The sequence below is a fragment of the Papio anubis genome, chromosome 9 (assembly GCF_008728515.1).
Source record: "Papio anubis isolate 15944 chromosome 9, Panubis1.0, whole genome shotgun sequence".
Taxonomy (NCBI): domain Eukaryota; kingdom Metazoa; phylum Chordata; class Mammalia; order Primates; family Cercopithecidae; genus Papio; species Papio anubis.
In genome coordinates, this window is record NC_044984.1 from 43296596 (window position 1) to 43312747 (window position 16152).

General features: G+C 39.8%; 1 protein-coding gene and 1 pseudogene across 7 annotated transcripts in view; both read left to right on the forward strand.

The window, feature by feature from the left end:
- Positions 1-10158: 10158 nt before the first annotated feature.
- C9H12orf54 (chromosome 9 C12orf54 homolog) overlaps positions 10159-16152 on the forward strand; it is a 14069-nt gene continuing 8075 nt past the window's right edge. For 2 of the 7 annotated variants that reach the window (XM_009180637.4, XM_009180643.4), the window contains exons 1-3: positions 10891-11012; positions 13835-13874; positions 14351-14428. In XM_009180637.4, the coding sequence (XP_009178901.1) occupies positions 10990-11012; positions 13835-13874; positions 14351-14428 (141 nt within the window). In that variant the 5' untranslated portion in view covers positions 10891-10989. Of the gene's footprint in view, positions 10233-10890; positions 11013-13834; positions 13875-14350; positions 14429-16152 lie in introns of those variants that run through there. The other 5 variants (XM_009180640.3, XM_009180639.4, XM_009180638.4 and 2 more) reach the window with 5 other exon arrangements.
- The window catches only part of LOC108580969, a 1788-nt pseudogene continuing 73 nt past the window's right edge, over positions 14438-16152 (forward strand).

Consider the following 16152-nt stretch of genomic DNA (forward strand, 5'->3'; position numbering starts at 1 on the left):
AGCCTTGTATTACAACCTATACAATACCATTCTGGACATAGGAACCAGGCAATGATTTCATGACAAAAATGCCAAAAGTAATTGCAATCAAAGCAAAAATTGACAAATGGGATCTAATTAAACTGAAGAGCTTCTGCACAGCAAAAGAAACTATCAACAGAGTAAACAGACTACTGACAGAAAGGGAGAAAATATTTGCAAACTATGCATCTGACAAACATCTAAGGCAGCATCTATAAGGAACTTAAACAAATTTACAAGAAAACAAACAATCCCATTAAAAAGTAGGCATGAACAGACATGTCTCAAAAGAAGACATACATGCAGTCAAGAATTACATGAAAAAAAGCTCAACATCACTGATCATTACAGAAATGTGAATAAAAACCACAATGAGATACCATCTCACACCAGACAGAATGACTATTATTAAAAAGTCAAAAAATAACTGATGCTGGCAAGGTTGCAGAGAAAAAGGAATGCTTATCCACTATTGGTGGGAGTGTAAATTCATTCAACCACTGTGGAAGACGGTGTGGAGATTACTCAAAGACCTAAAAACAGAAATACCATTCAACCTAGCAATCTCATTACTGGGTATATAACCAAAGGAATATAAATTGTTCTAGTGTAAAGACATATGCATGCATACATTCATTGCATCACTATTCAAAATAACAAAAACATGAAATCAACCTAAACACCCATCAATGATAGACTGCATACATACACACCATGGAATACTATGCAGTCATAATAAAAGAACAAGATCATGTCCTTTGGAGTAACATAAATGCAACTGGAAGCCATTATCCTTAGCAAACTAACACAGGAACAGAAAACCAAATTCCACATGTTCTCACTTACAAGTGGGAGCCAAATGGTGAGAACACATGCACACATAGAGGGGAACATCACATACTGGGGCCTAACAGAGGATGAAGGGTGGGAGGAGGGAGAGGATCAGGGAAAATAATTAATGGGTACTAGGCTTAATACCTGGGTGATGAAACAATCTGTACAGCAAACCTCCCATGACACAAGTTTATCTACATAACAGACCTACACATTACCCCGAACTTAAAAGTTACATTTTAAAAAGAGCTAAATAGAGATATACATTAATTCACAAAAGAGCTCAATATTAAAATGTTAAGCTGTCAGTGCCCCCCAATTTGATTTACAGATTCATTACAATTGTAATCAAAATCCCAGCAGGTCTTTATGTAGAAAATGACAAGAAGATTCTAAAATTCCCATAGAAATGTAAATTATCTAGAATAGCCAATACAATTTGAAACAGAACAAAGTCAAAGGTCTTACACTGCCTGACTTCAAGACATTATAAAGCTATAACAACTAAGACAATGCAGTATTGATATAAAGACAGAAAAATAGACAAATGGAACAGATAGAAAATCTAGAAATAGACTCATGAATATATGGTCAATTGTTTTTCAACAAAAGTACGTAGGCAGTTGGGGAGAAGAGATTGTCTTTTTAAAAAATGTGCTGGAATAATTGAATATCAACAAGGGAGAACTTCTATGATATGTTTCACACCACTTCAAAAATTAATTCAAAATGAATCATAGAACTAAAGGTAAAGTCTAAAAAATCTGAAATTATAAAACTTCTAGAAGAAAACCTTAGAAAAATACTTTGTGACCTTGGGATAGGCAAAGATTTCTAGAAAGAAAAATTGATACATTGAGCCTTATCAAAATTAAAGATTTTCCTCTTCCTAAAAAACATACTGGCAGAAACAATTGCAATTCACATATATGATTAAGGAATTGAATGCAGAATAAACAAACACCCAAAACTTAATCTATTATTATAAAGCAAGAAACTCAATTATAAAATGGGTAAAATATTTGTTCAGACATTTCATCAAAGATGTATGGATTGCAACTGGACGCAGTGGCTCATGCCTGTAATCCCAACACTTTGGGAGGCCGAGGTGGATGGATCAACTGAGGTTGGGAGTTCGAGACCATCCTGGCCCACGTGGTGAAACCCAGCTCTACTCAAAATACAAAAATTACCCGGGCATGGGGGTAAGGAGGCTGAGGCAGGAGAATCGCTTGAACCAGGGAGGCGAAGTTTGCAGTGAGCTGAGATCAAGCCATTGCACTCCAATCTAGGCAACAAGAGCGAAATACTGCCTCAAAAAAAAAAAATGTATATATATATATGGTTTACAAACGAAAAGATGCTTAACACAATTAGTTATTAGAGAAATGCAAATTAAAACTATGAGACAACATTACACACCTATTAGGATATTTAAAATTAGAAATAATGGCCATACCAAGGGTCTAAGGAAATTTTGAATTCATGGATATCTTCATTATCTTGTTTTTGTTGATAATTTCATGGGTGTATATACGTGCCCAAACTTATCAAGTATGTGTCGTTTATTGTATGTCAATTATACCTCAATAAAGTTCTTAAAAATATAGTCTAAATTTAACTCTTTGTGTTGGGGGGCCATGTAACAACTTAGCTATTTTAGATGATATCATGGCAGCAGAGGGGTGCCTCTCCTCTGCAGGATGCCCTAGTATCCTCATCACTGGCCTGGATAATAATGCAATGGCTTCCCACCCACAGGAAATGTCACTATGTAGTGTTCGTTGGCTCATTTATTCTACATACATTTGAGTTCCTTCTATTTTTCAAATATAGTTCTTGGTACTGTAAATACAATCAATAATGATTAAGACAAAAGCCCTCATGAAGCTTACATTCCATTAGATGAAACAGACAGACAAAATTATTAGATATTTATAATGTCAAGTGGGGATTTAAAAAATACAAATCAGAGTAAAGGGCACGTGGTGGTAGCTGCTGCTTTAGAGAGGGGATATAAAAGGATCTCTCTGAGGACATGTCATTTGAGTGAGGGAGCCAAAACCTTGAGACAGAAGTGCACATCTGGCACACCTGAGGGAAAGGAAGCCAGTGTGACTAAAGCAGAATGGACTGGTGGAGTGGGCAGTAATGATGTCCAGGGGTAGGCCTGGACTTGGAAGTCCATGTGTGTTTTGTCCTAAGCATGATGCAGAGGGAACGCAGGGTTTTGAGGAAGGCTGTGATGTGATCTGTATGTGTTTTATGTATTTGTTTGTTTATTTATTGATTTTATAAGAGACATATTTTATGTATAAAGATACAGATGGAGTGAAAGTACAAGGACCAGAAAAGATACGCAAACATTAACTACAACAACAATAAAGGTGTTGTGGTTATATTAATATCAAAGTAGTCACTTTTTTTTCAACTTCTATTTTAGATACAGGGGGTACATGTGCAGGTTTGTTACATGGGTATATTGCATTCAGATAGTGAGCTTAGTACCCAATAGGTAGTTTTCCAGTACACACTCCCCTCTGTCTTTTCCCACACTAGTAGTTCCCAGCATCTGTCCTTCCCATGTTTATGTTCATGAGTGCCCAATGTTTCGCTCCCACAGGTAAGAACATGCAGTATTTGGTTTTCTGTTCCTGCATTAATTTCCTTAGGATTATGGTCTCCATCTCCATCCATGTTGCTGCAAAGGACATGACTTTATTCATTTTTATGGCTACATGCAATTCTATGGTGTATACGTACCACATTTTCTTTATCCAGTCTGCCATTGATGAGCACCTAGGTTGATTCCATGTCTTTACTATTCTGAATAGTGCAGCGATGAACACATGCATGCATGTTTCTTTTTGGTAGAATGATTTATTTTCCTTTGGGTAGACACCCAGTAATGGAACTGCTGGATCAAATGGTATTTCTGTTTTAAGTTCTTTGAGAAATCTCCAAACTGCTTTCCACAGTGGCTGAACTAATTTACATTCCCACCAACAATGTAGAAGTGCTCTCTTTTCTCTGCAGCCTCACCAGCATCTGTTATTTTTTAACTTTTTGTTAATAGCCATTCTGACTGGTGTGAGATGGTATCTCATTGTGGTTTTGGTCTGCATTTCTCTGATGAGCATTTTTCCCTGTGTTTACTTGCGTGTGTTCTTTCAAGAAGTGTCTGTTCATGTCCTTTGCCCATTTTTCATGGGGTAGCTTTTTGCTTGTTCATTTAAGTTCCTTATAGAGTCCTGATATTAGACCTTTCTCAGATGCATAGTTTGCAAATATTTTCTCCCTTTCTGTAGGAAGTCTGTTTACTAATGGTTTCTTTGGCTGTGCAGAATCTCTTTAATTTAATTAGGTCCCACTGGTCCATTTTTTTTTGTGTTTGTTGCAATTGCTTTTGGGGACTTAGCCAAAAATTCTTTGCCAAGGTTGATGTCAACAAGGGCATCTACAAAGTTTTCTTCTAGAATTTGTTTTCATTTTTTATGTTTATTTATTCTTTTTTAATTTTTTAAAATGTTGTGGGTGCATGTTAGATACATATACTTATGGCATGCATGAGATGTTTTGATACAGGTATGCAATGTGAAATAAGCACATCATGGATAATGGGGTATCCATCTCCACAAGCATTTATCTTTTAAATTACAAATAATGCAATTGCACTCTTTCAATTATTTAAAAATGTACAATTAAGTTATTTTTATTATAGTCACCCTGTTGTGCTATCAAATAGTAGGTCTTATTCATTCTTTTTATTTTTTGTACCAATTAACCATCCTCATCTCCCCCAACAGCCCCCACTATATTTCCCAGCCTCTCCTCCATGAGTTCTGTTGTTTTGATTTTTAGATACCACAAATAAGTGAGAAAATGCAATGTTTGTCTTTCTGTGCCTGGCTGATTTCACTTAACATAATAATCTCCAGTTCAATTCATGTTGTTGCAAATGACTGAATCTCATTACTTTTATGGCTGAATGGTATTCCATTGTGTGTATGTACCACATTTTCTTTATCCATCCGTCTTTTGACGTATAATTAGATTGCTTGCAAATCTTAGTAAACAGTGCTGGAACCAACATAGGAATGTAGATATCTCTTCTATATACTGATTTCCTTTCTTTGGGGTATATTTTCTAGAATTTTTATAGGTAGAAATCTTGCATTTAAAACTTTAATCCATCTTCAGTTAGTTTTTGTATATGGTGAAAGGTAAGGATCTGGTTTCATTCTTCTGCGTATGGTTAGCCAGCTATCCCAGCACCATTTATTGACTAGAGAGTCCTTTCCCAATTGCTTGTTTTTGTTGGTCTTGTCAAAGATCAGATGGTTTTAAGTGTAAGGCTTTATTTCAGAATTTTCTATTCTGTTGCATTTGTCTATGTGTCTGTTTTTGTGCTGATACCATGCTGTTTTGGTTACTATAGCTTTATAGTATAGTTTGAAGTCAGGTAGTGTGATGTCTCCGGCTTTGTTCTTTTTGCTTGGGTTACTTTTGCTATTCAGGCTATTTTTTGGTTCCATATGAATTCAGAGTAGTTTTTTTCTAATTCTGTGAAGGATGACATCAGTAATTTGATAGAAATAGTGTTGAATCTGTAAGTCGCTTTGGGGAATATGGCCATTTTAATAATATTGATCTTACAATTCATGAACATGGGATGTTTTTCCACTTATTTGTGCAACTCTGGTTTCTTTGAGCAGTGGTCTGTAGTTCTCCTTGTAGAAATCTTTCACCTCTCCTTGGTTAGCTGTATTCCTAGGTATTTCATTTTCTTTGTGGCTATTGCAAATGGGGTTGTGTTCTTAATTTAACTCTCAGCTTGAATATTATTGATCTTTAGAAATGCCACTAGTTTTGTATATTGATTTTGTATCCTGAAACCTTACTAAAACTGTTTATCAGTTCTAGTAACCTTTTGTCAGAGTCTTTAGGGTTTTCTGCATTTTAAAATGAGCATTCTGGCTACCGCAGGAAGATAAGAATGAGCTAGTTAGTAGACTTTGACAATAGTCCTTGAGATATATAGTATGGCGTGGCCTAGAGATGATGAGAAGTGATCAGATTTAGGAAACGCTGTAAAGGTACAGACAATACATCTATCTGATGTAAATAGAAAAATAAAGGAAGTAGTCTCGACGGCTATGACCTGGACGACAAGGAGGCCTCTAATTCGGATGCTGAGGGCTAGGTGGAGTGCCTGGATGACGAGGAGGAGGATGAGGATGAGGAGGAGTATGATGAAGATGCTCAGGTAATGGAAGACTAGGAGGACGAGGAAGAGGAGGAAGGTGAGGAGGAGGAAGGTGAGGAGGAGGAAGGTGAAGAGGAGGACGTGAGTGGAGGAGAAGATGAAGGTTATAACGATGGAGAGGTAGATGACGAGGAAGATGAAGAAGAGCTTGGTGAAGAAGAAGGGGGTCAGAAGCGAAAACGAGAAACTGAAGATGAGGGAGAAGATGATGACTAAGTGGAATAACCTATTTTGAAAAATTCCTATTGTGATTTGACTGTTTTTACCCATATCCCCTCCCCCGCTCCAATCCTGCCCCCTGAGACTTATTTTTTTCTGATTGTAACGTTGTTGTGGAAACTAGAGAGGAAAAGCGTACTGGGGGTTGTGGGGAGAGGAAGGGCGGAAGGGGGTGGAATAAAATACCATTTTTACTGCCACTCTTTATTTTTCCCCCTACTTTTTCTTTGTGTCCGGTTTTTGTCCCTGTAAATGCAATAGCTAAGTACACACTAAGCATTTGTTCCTGGCTCTCAAAGAAGATGGTTTGGAGTTCTCTTATGTTTCCTGGTATTTCCCAAGTCTCTTGGGTTGGGTGGAAGGCCGCGGCTGGTCTCACTTTGGTTACTCAATGCCCAGGAGGGGCTGAGCACCAGCCATATCTTTTGCTTTGATTCACATGATACCTGCTTTTCTCGGGCCTGCTAGAGGCATCCAACACCCTGGTTTGTAAATAGCAACCTAAAGGCGTATTTTGGCACTGGTTTGGCAACATTCCCCATCTCTCATCCATTCTCCCCCTTCACAGATGGTGGTGGGCTTCGCTCTACAAAGGGGACTCAGATGTTACTCCTGAGAGCTTAAGAGCCAGACAGCTGAAAACGGCAGGCTTGTGAGTTGCAAGGAAAATGGATTTGGTAATAATTAAAAGAGAAGAAACCCTCAAACTTCAACTTCTTTAAAAGAAAAAAAAACTGTCCTATCTTGTTCTGTAAAATATTAGAACGCTTTGTTTCACAAAAATGGCGAGAGAATTCTTCCACATATACTTCTGCACTTAGAACATTTTTACAGACCTAAGTGCTGGAGACGTTGCTACACGTCAGCCGGGCCTTTTTTTTTTTTTTTTTTTTTTTTTTTCATACATCTGAGCACGGAAAAAATGACGCAAAATTTTATTTTCTTACCTAGTGGAAATCTGAAATGACTGCAAATTCCTAGTGAATGTACAGGTTTGCTTTCGTGTCCCTCTCTGGTTGCTTTGTAAGTGATGTGTAATTTGTGAACCCATGTTTCATCTGTATAAAAGAACATCTGTACCAGTTTTTCTCCTGCCCCTCAGATGAGCCAAACTTTGAGTTTTATGTCTGTTTGTCATTGATACATTTCAATAAATTTTTTCATACAATTTTTTGGGGGATGGCTTCTTTAAGTCCAACAGGCCACTGATCTTTTCAAGATGCATTCCAGATGAACTGCTAGGTGAGGGGGAAGCTTCATTTTTGTTACCTGACAGAATAGCTTTTCTTATTTTATATATAGATATATATATATATATAATGTGATACTAAGTTTGGATACTTTTGGTTTTAAAGCAAAACTCAGTGGTATATCTTCATTAAAAGCTCCATTTTAAAAAGCTGTAAAGTTACTAAAAACACAAATACCCAATCAATCAAGTTGGGCCAACCTTGGAACCTTGTTTTGAATATCTTTCATTGTTTTGTTTGTTGTATTGTAAAAAGAATGTATGGTTGAAACTCAGGAATGTATAAAACGAATTATTTCACACAAAAAAATTACTTTTAAGAAGTATCTGTTCATGTCCTTTGTCCAATTTTTAATTGAGTTGTTTGGTTTTTTCTTGTTTATTTGTTTAAGTTCCTTATAGATTCTGGATATTAGTCCTTTGTCAGATGCACAGTTTGCAAATATTTTCTCCCATTCTATAGGTTATCTATTTCCTCTGTTGAGAATTTCTGCTGTGCAAAAGCTCTTTGAGCCAACAAACATATGAGAAAAATGTGCAACATCACTAATTATCAGAGAAATACAAATCAAAACCACAATGAGACATCTCATCTCACACCAGTCAGAATGGCCATTATTAAGTTAAAAGATAACAGATGCTGGCTTATCCACTGCTGGTGGGGATGCAAATTAGTTCAGCCTCTATAGAAACCAGTTTGAAGATTTCTCAAAGAACTAAAAATAGAACTTCCATTTGACCCATCAATCTCATTACTTTGGATGTACTCAAAGGAAAATAAATCATTCTAACAAAAAGACACATGTACTTGTATGTTCATCGCAGCACTATTCACAATAGCAAAGACATGGAATCAACCCAGGTGCCCATCAATCATGGATGGGATAAAGTGTGGTACATTTCTCTTCATGGAATACACCATGAAATACTATGCAACCATAAAAAATAATGAAATTATATTCTTTCTAACAACGTGGATGTAGATGGAGGTCATTATCCCAGCAAGCTAACACAGAAACAGAAAACCAAATCCCACATGTTCTCACCTGTAAGTGGAAGCTACACTCACACAGACATAAAGATGGGAACAATAGATTCCAAAAGAAGGGAGGGAAGGGGCAAAGGATGAAAAGCTTCCTGTTGGGTACTATGTTCACTATCTGGGTGACAGGATCCCAAAGTTTGGCCTTTGGTGCTGAAGGCCAAACCTCAGCACCATGCAATATATCCTTGTAACAAACCTAAATGTATATCCTCTGAATCCAAAATAAAAATGGAATTTTTTTTAAAAAAATTACTTTTGGATAGCAAAAGACTTGGGGTGGTTTGAGAGAGGTAGGAATTGAGTTGGATTATGAGATACATCTGGCCATAAAAGGGTAAATTTCCTGTGATGTGAGATGATAAAGGGAGGAGCTTAGACTCCTTATGGAAACTGAGGTAAACAAAAAGGTAGATTATGATGGAAATGGCCCTTCTGGTCTCTTAAAGGGTGGGAGAGAGTAACCTCTAATCAGAGTCTAATTTGAAGCACTTCATGATAGTAAGAAGGTGGTGTGCAGAGAGGGTCCATGGTGGTCTCACTAGCAGCACCTGGAGCTCTAAAATCAAAACAAGGGATGGGACAGTGTGCCTTTCCCTTAAATCCTGCTGAAGACAGGTGGGGGGCCGAGCCAACGTTGACACCTCCATCTGTTGTACATACCCTGATATTTTGTCACAGGTTGCATGATTTGTGAGTCCTCTTTAGATTTCAGCCCTCTCCTTCTCCACTCTGCATTTCTGCATGAGGAGTTTTCCCACCATCACCTGGGCAGGCTGTGGGACCTGAAAGGTACTATCTCAGGTCCTGTCTGCCTAAACACACTATACCACAATTCCCACTTCACCACGACCTCCCCATGTAGGCACAGTGCTCTCTCTGAGGCTTCTCCTCCAGGGGTCTAGTTTCAAGGGAGAAGCTGGCCCTTGGTTCTTTCTGTTCTTAAATTTCTAGATATATTAGGGTATTTTATATGCACCATCACCAAAAAGAAGCAGGTCCCAGAGTTGCACATCTACACCTAACGCCTCTTCCCTAATATTCACTTCCTGCCTCCATATTAACACCCTATACTTTCTTCAGAAAACCTGTTTTCATCCCCTCTAAGGTTTTAAATCCATGATCATCCACAAATCTTTGGTGATCTTCTAAGTCAAAGACTTTGAGAATTCACAACAAAACCATTTCTCTCTAAAGGACCTACCTCTTGAAATTGAAAGCCAGATTTCTCAGACCTGATTTTGAAATTCAAACTAAAAACTGGGTTCTTCTGGCCTCATTGCTTTCATCTCTCAGAATCAATGGATTTCCAATGCAATGGCTAGAAGGCAATGAAGAAGCAAAAATTTGCAGAAACTAAAATTAAAATCCCACAACATTATCCCATCATTTTACCATTATCATTTGGATTGAATGGAGCCTAGTGTGCAGCTGGGAGGGAGAGCAAGTTGTCTGTCTGTGAGGTCACAGCTGAAGTCACCAAGTGTTGAAAAGGGCAAGGTTGATATGGGAACAGGAGGCTGTTGTGAGATGGGGCTCAAAGAGGAAAAAGTCTAGGGGGGAAGGAGTGGGGCAAAGTGTAATTTGGGGAACCAAGCAGGGTAAGTTTCTAGGCTTAATTGATCTGGTTCTTGACTGGGGCTTGGAGGTCAAGAAGGGTGGGAGTGGGAAAAGTGGAAGGGAAACGTCTCAAAGGAGGATTTGTCTCCTGTCTGGGTCACTGCCTATGAGCCCTTCTTCTCTACAAAGCACTTGAAGGCTGGAGCTGATGGCCCTCCATCCTGAAACTCTATCCTTAGTTAACCATGAAAATTCTGACTGAGGTGGGAGGGGGTGGGGTATTTACCAATGTTGCATTCACTCTATTTCCTGTCCTTGCCTGAACTCAAAGACCCTTTGGCCAATGCCCCATCCCCAATCTCAGCTAACTGTTATTTTTCACTTAGATTCTCTCTTTTTTTTCATCTACTTCCTCACTGCAATTTCTGTTGTTACTGACAAAGACTATAGGAAGATTTTACCCTGGCCAAATACTTCCTTCCTCTTACCCTCCTCTTACCCTCATCTTTCTTTACACATATGTACACACATACATGCACACATATGCAAGCACACACATGCACATGCACACTCACCCATCCGAAACACAAATGCTTCATTAACTGCTGAGATATCTGTCCTGGTAGTTCTCCAGTGAATAAACACTTTTCTTCTCACCATGTGCCTGCCTTCTCCCCATATTCATTTATGCCTCTCCAGGGCCTGGAGCTATCTCCATCTTCAGCTCCAGAGTCCTTGGTTTCTGTCTGAGAACAAAAGGCACAGCATCCCTGCCAGGATCAAGAACCAAAGGCAGAAATGACCTCCAAGCAGCAGAGAAGGTAATGGGGCTAATGACGACCCTCAAACGTCCTTAGATTACTATACTCCATGGGAGAAGAACCAGGGTCTCCTGTCTCCTCCTATTGCTCTTCATTTGGCTTCACTTGCTTCCTGGCTGGATAAGATGGGGACTTTAATGTGTCCTCCCTCTTCTCCATCTCCTTGACGAAAGAGACAATAGCAAATCTTTGTCATTCTAATTTAGAAATCAGGCATCAACTGCAATTCCTCTAGGAGTTGGTGGGGTACACAAACTAGGGGCATTTATTTATTCCAGGATTGACTTTGCCTAAGTCCTTTGAATCGTCTATAGTGTGAATCAAGGCCAACCACCCAAAATCAAGCTTCCCTTGGTCTAGGGTTCAAAAGAGGGCTAGAATCTGCTGCTTGAGGCTAAATATGAGACCCAGGTAATGGTATTCATGAAGTCAGAAAAGAAGGAGGGTTCACTGTGAACTTGTGGATCAGGAAAGCTTCATAAAGGAATCAGAACTTGGCTTGAGCCTTTGAACTTGCAGCAGATGTTTTGAGATAAGAGTTTGTAGAAATTTGGGAATGGGCGTGGTGATTCATGCCTGTAATCCCAGCTCTTTGGGAGGCCAAGGCGGGCAGATCACCTGAGGTTGGGAGTTCGAGACAAGCCTGACCAACATGGAGAAACCCCATCTCTACTAAAAATACAAACAATTAGCTGGGCGTGCTGGTGCATGCATGTAATCCCATCTATTTGGGAGACTGAGGCAGGAGAATCTCTTGAACCCTGCAGGCGGAGGTTGCGGTAAGCCGGGCTTGCGCCACTGCACTCCATCCTGGGCAACAATAGCGAAACAAAAAGAGTTTGTAGAAATTTGGGAAGAGAAAGTGAAAAATGACTTATAAATTTCTAAGCTGCCTATCTTATGAAAGTGCTCGGAATGGTTAACTGGACCTCAAGCCTGAGAGCCAGCAAGGAATTGAGAAGCCTGAGTCTGGAGGAAGTTGGGAATCTGCTCTATCTAAGAGTATGAATTCTCTTCCAGACAGCTGCAGGACCTTGAGGAAAAAATAATGAGTAGATACTGGAGTCTCCTAGACTTCCATATGAGAAAACACATAAACCACACCAGAGCCCTGGCCTTTCTGCTGATGAACATATGCTTTTTGATGGTGAAAGTGGACAGGACACTGTAAAAATAACACACAACAATAACGTTTGAAAACACTTAACAGTTACAAGTGCTTTCATATAATCATCCCCCAAATCTTTGAGAGAAAGATTACTCCTCTTGTTTTATAGGTGAGGAAACAGGCTTAGGGTTGAGGTTCAATAGCATAGTAGGGTGACTATAATTAACAATAGTTTATTATGTGTTTCAAAAATAGTTAGCTGAGAAGAGTGGAAATGTTTCCAGCACAAAGAACTGATCAATGTTTGAGATGATGGATATCCTAAATACTCTTGATTTGATCATTACATATTGTAGGCATTATCAAACTATCACATGTGCCTCATAAATATGTACGATTAATATGTATCATTAAATAAATTAAAAGGATGTTTTCAGAATTAGGGACATGGCTTGGATTTGCAATGAGTAGTAGCTCTGCCAGGTTCTATGGAGAAATAACACTCCAACTGGCAGAACTGTGTGCCTGAGCCATCTGATATGATGTCAATGCTATCAATGTTCATCAACAGTCTCCTCTTAACTGGAAATCTGTAGGCTCAGTGTCTTTTTACTTTTACTTTATTTTATTTATTTTTTTTCTGTTGCTGAGGCTAGAGTGCAGTAGTGCAATCATGGCTCACTGCAGCCTCGAACTCCTGGGCTCCAGCAATCCTCCTGTCTCAGCCTCCTGAGTAAGCTAGGACCACAAGTGCCTGCCACCATGCCTGGCGGGGTTTTTTGTTGTTGTTGCTGCTGCTCTTTTGTTTGTTTGTTGTTGGTTTTGTTTTGTTGTGTTGTGTTTTGTTTTGTTTGTAGAGACGAAGTCTCACTATGTTGCCCAAGCTGGTCTTGAGCTTCAGTGTCATCTAGAGCCCAGTTTTCACTCTATTCTGGGTCCCCAGACTCCCTGTGATTACTGGCCTCCCTACTCCTGTTTGGAAAAACTTATTGCTTTTTTTAATGGCAGGAACTGTACTAGCAGGAACCGCATGGCCAGGAGATGAGGCTGTTTGCTCAGGATCGGCAAGCATGGTAGAGCAGACTGGTTACCCGGGTTTCACTCACTTTCACCCTTCTTCTTTCTTCCAGTTACCTGTATATCTGTATACATCCTCTCCTAGGTGACTTTGGCACTGATTTAGGAATGAGGTGGTATTTAGGAATAAAAGCTTCAATTGTGCTGCCAAGAATAAGCAAAATCTTTCCACTTCCTCAGCCTTCCATCCCCATTACCACCCCATCAGAAGTCACAAAGGAAAAGAACACTTTTTCGGGGGATAAAAAAGGAAGCAGTTTGCTAATTGAGTATACTTTCCAAAGAGGACCTGGGAAGTTTGACAGGTTAGGTGGGGTGAAGGGTGGAGAGTAGACATAAATTAGGCAGGCAGGAAAATGACAAGGTTTAATGACAGTGACCATCACCTTCACTTCCAATGTTCTACGCTTTAGAGTTCTCAAAGGGCTTCCAAGATATTTGGAAGATGAGGCAAGGTTCCCACCTGTCCCCACACCTCCCATAAGGGATATGAGAGGCAGGACCCTGGCTATCCTTCCTGGATTTTTAGTATAGAAACTTCAAGAATTCCTGCTCAGAGTGATAGGGTAGAGTTAGGAGAAGCCTTTAGCCCACGTTCTCTGCTCCTCATCAGGTTTATATCATTCTTTCTTTGTAGCACATCCACAGAAGGGACAATGAGATCACAGGTGGGTAAGGTATGCAAATTCTCTGGATCCTCTGGGCCTTCTAATTCCTAGGGAGAGGGGAGGAGAAGAGGTTGTAGACAGGAGGGAAAAAAAAAAAAAAAAAAGCTGCCTGAGAAGGGACGGGGTGCTCTTGACTGGCTGGTAGAGTGGGTCATTGTCTACCACACCAGTAATATCTCCACTGCCACTGCTTCACCAGTTGACTCCAGGGGCAGGCAAGCTGTACAGGCATTGACAAGGTGGTAAACAAATGGGTCTGTTTGGACCTGTCACACACCAGCTAGATCCAGAGCGAAGCAGGATATATGGGATGAAATGATTCAGCAGGGCTGCAGGAGACTTTTGGCTGCCTGAGAAATGGGATGATTTTGGGTGTCCAGCTCAAGTCCAAGAAATATCTTGTCTTCATAATGTTTCATAATGTGTCACTTCAGTTTCTGGAGAGTTGGGATATTGTTTCCAACATTTATTCCTTATTTCTACAGGAAAGACAGGTAACCATCACTGAAACCCTGTGGGACCAGGTGAGGACAGAGGAATCATTTTTGACAGCATGGCAAGAGGTGGGAAGTGGGGGAAGGCTTCAGGAAGGAGCACATTTATTTCTCTTTCCTTGAGTGGCTTGTTGATTGACGGTGAAGGATCAACACGCTCCCTCCCACCTTGTTCTGTCGTTTGTGCAGTCTCATATTCTCAGAGCTTCTCGGGTCTGTGCACATCAGCGCCCCTTCCTGACACCCACTTATTTGAAGCTGTCACAGGTCTTGTTTGTTTTAAGGGTGTTTAATCCCCAATTCTCAGTGATTTTTGCAGACTTGAAAGCACAGGTATGGCCTTTCACAAACATGAAAATGTTGATTTCAATTCACAAACGTAAAAATGCCAGGTTTCACTTTATAGTTGAAGGGTATATATGTGCAGAAGCCAGTAATGCCCATAAGATACCCACAGCAAATTGTAGTGAACTTTCATAGAATACAGACATTTACTTGGAGTTTCTAAGAGGCCTTCACATAAATTCCAGCTACTTCAACATCCCAATCTTACCATATTAGTTGCTTGTAAAACCTTAGATAGAGGTGAGAATTAAAAGATAATTGATCACTTTTGAACTTACAGTACAGGAAACTGAGCATTTCATCATTTCTGATTAAAAATGAGTAAAATTATCCAGAGCCTCTTGTGCCAGCCCCCACTGTACAATATCATATAAAATGAATAATGTGTCCAACATGTTTTATTTTCTGTGATATTCAATGACTCTTTATATAAGGAAATAATCTTAATTACAATGCTGTACAGTAGCATCACTATTTCATGTTCTTACAATTATTATATTAGCTAAAGAGTAAGTTGCTTGTATAAGAGTCAAAAGACCATCCTGTTGAGAACAAGAAAACAATCAAGTACTTATAATATAACAAAGAGTGAACAAAGGGCAGAGAGTTAACCATTGAGAGGCAACGAATTAATCATTGGCACGCTGTACCCCTTTGCCCATTCATCTTCCATATGTACCCTTATATACAAATTGAAGCTCCTGAATATCTACATACACTATATTTCCACCAAACAAGATAACAACTATCTAAAAGTTCTCACACTTTCTCCCAAGGGAGACAACCCACAGTTCCAACAGTCACTGGATCCATTCATGACTGGGTAATACAGTAGGCAGATATTTGGTTTTATAAGAAACTGCCAGCCCCGGCCCTGAACCCTATAGCCACTGAGATGTTGATGCCGAAGAACTGGATTGCCATTTATGAACTCGTTTTTAAGGAGACAGTCATGGTGGCCAAGAAGGATGTCCACATGCCTAAGCACCCGGAGCTGGCAGACAAGAACGTGCCCATCCTTCACATCATGAAGGCCATGCAGTCTCTCAAGTCCCGAGGCTACATGAAGCAACAGTTTGCCTAGAGACATTTCTACTGGTACCTTATCAATGAGGGTATCCAGTATCTCCATGATTACCTTCATCACCCGGAGACTGTGCCTGTCACTCTACGCCGCAGCCATCCAGAGACTGGCAGGCCTCGGCCTAAAAGGTCTGGAGGGTTAGTGATCTGCAAGACTCACAAGAGGGGGAGCCAACAGAGATACCTACAGACAGAATGCTGTGCCCCCTGGTGCCGACAAGAAAGTGGAGGCTGGGGCTGGGTCAGCAACTGAATTCCAGTTTAGAGGCAGATTTGGTTGTGGATGTACATCTACCTCAGTAAAATTGGAGAGGATTATTTTGCATTGAATAAACTCACAGCCAAAAAGAAAAGAAAAGAAAGTG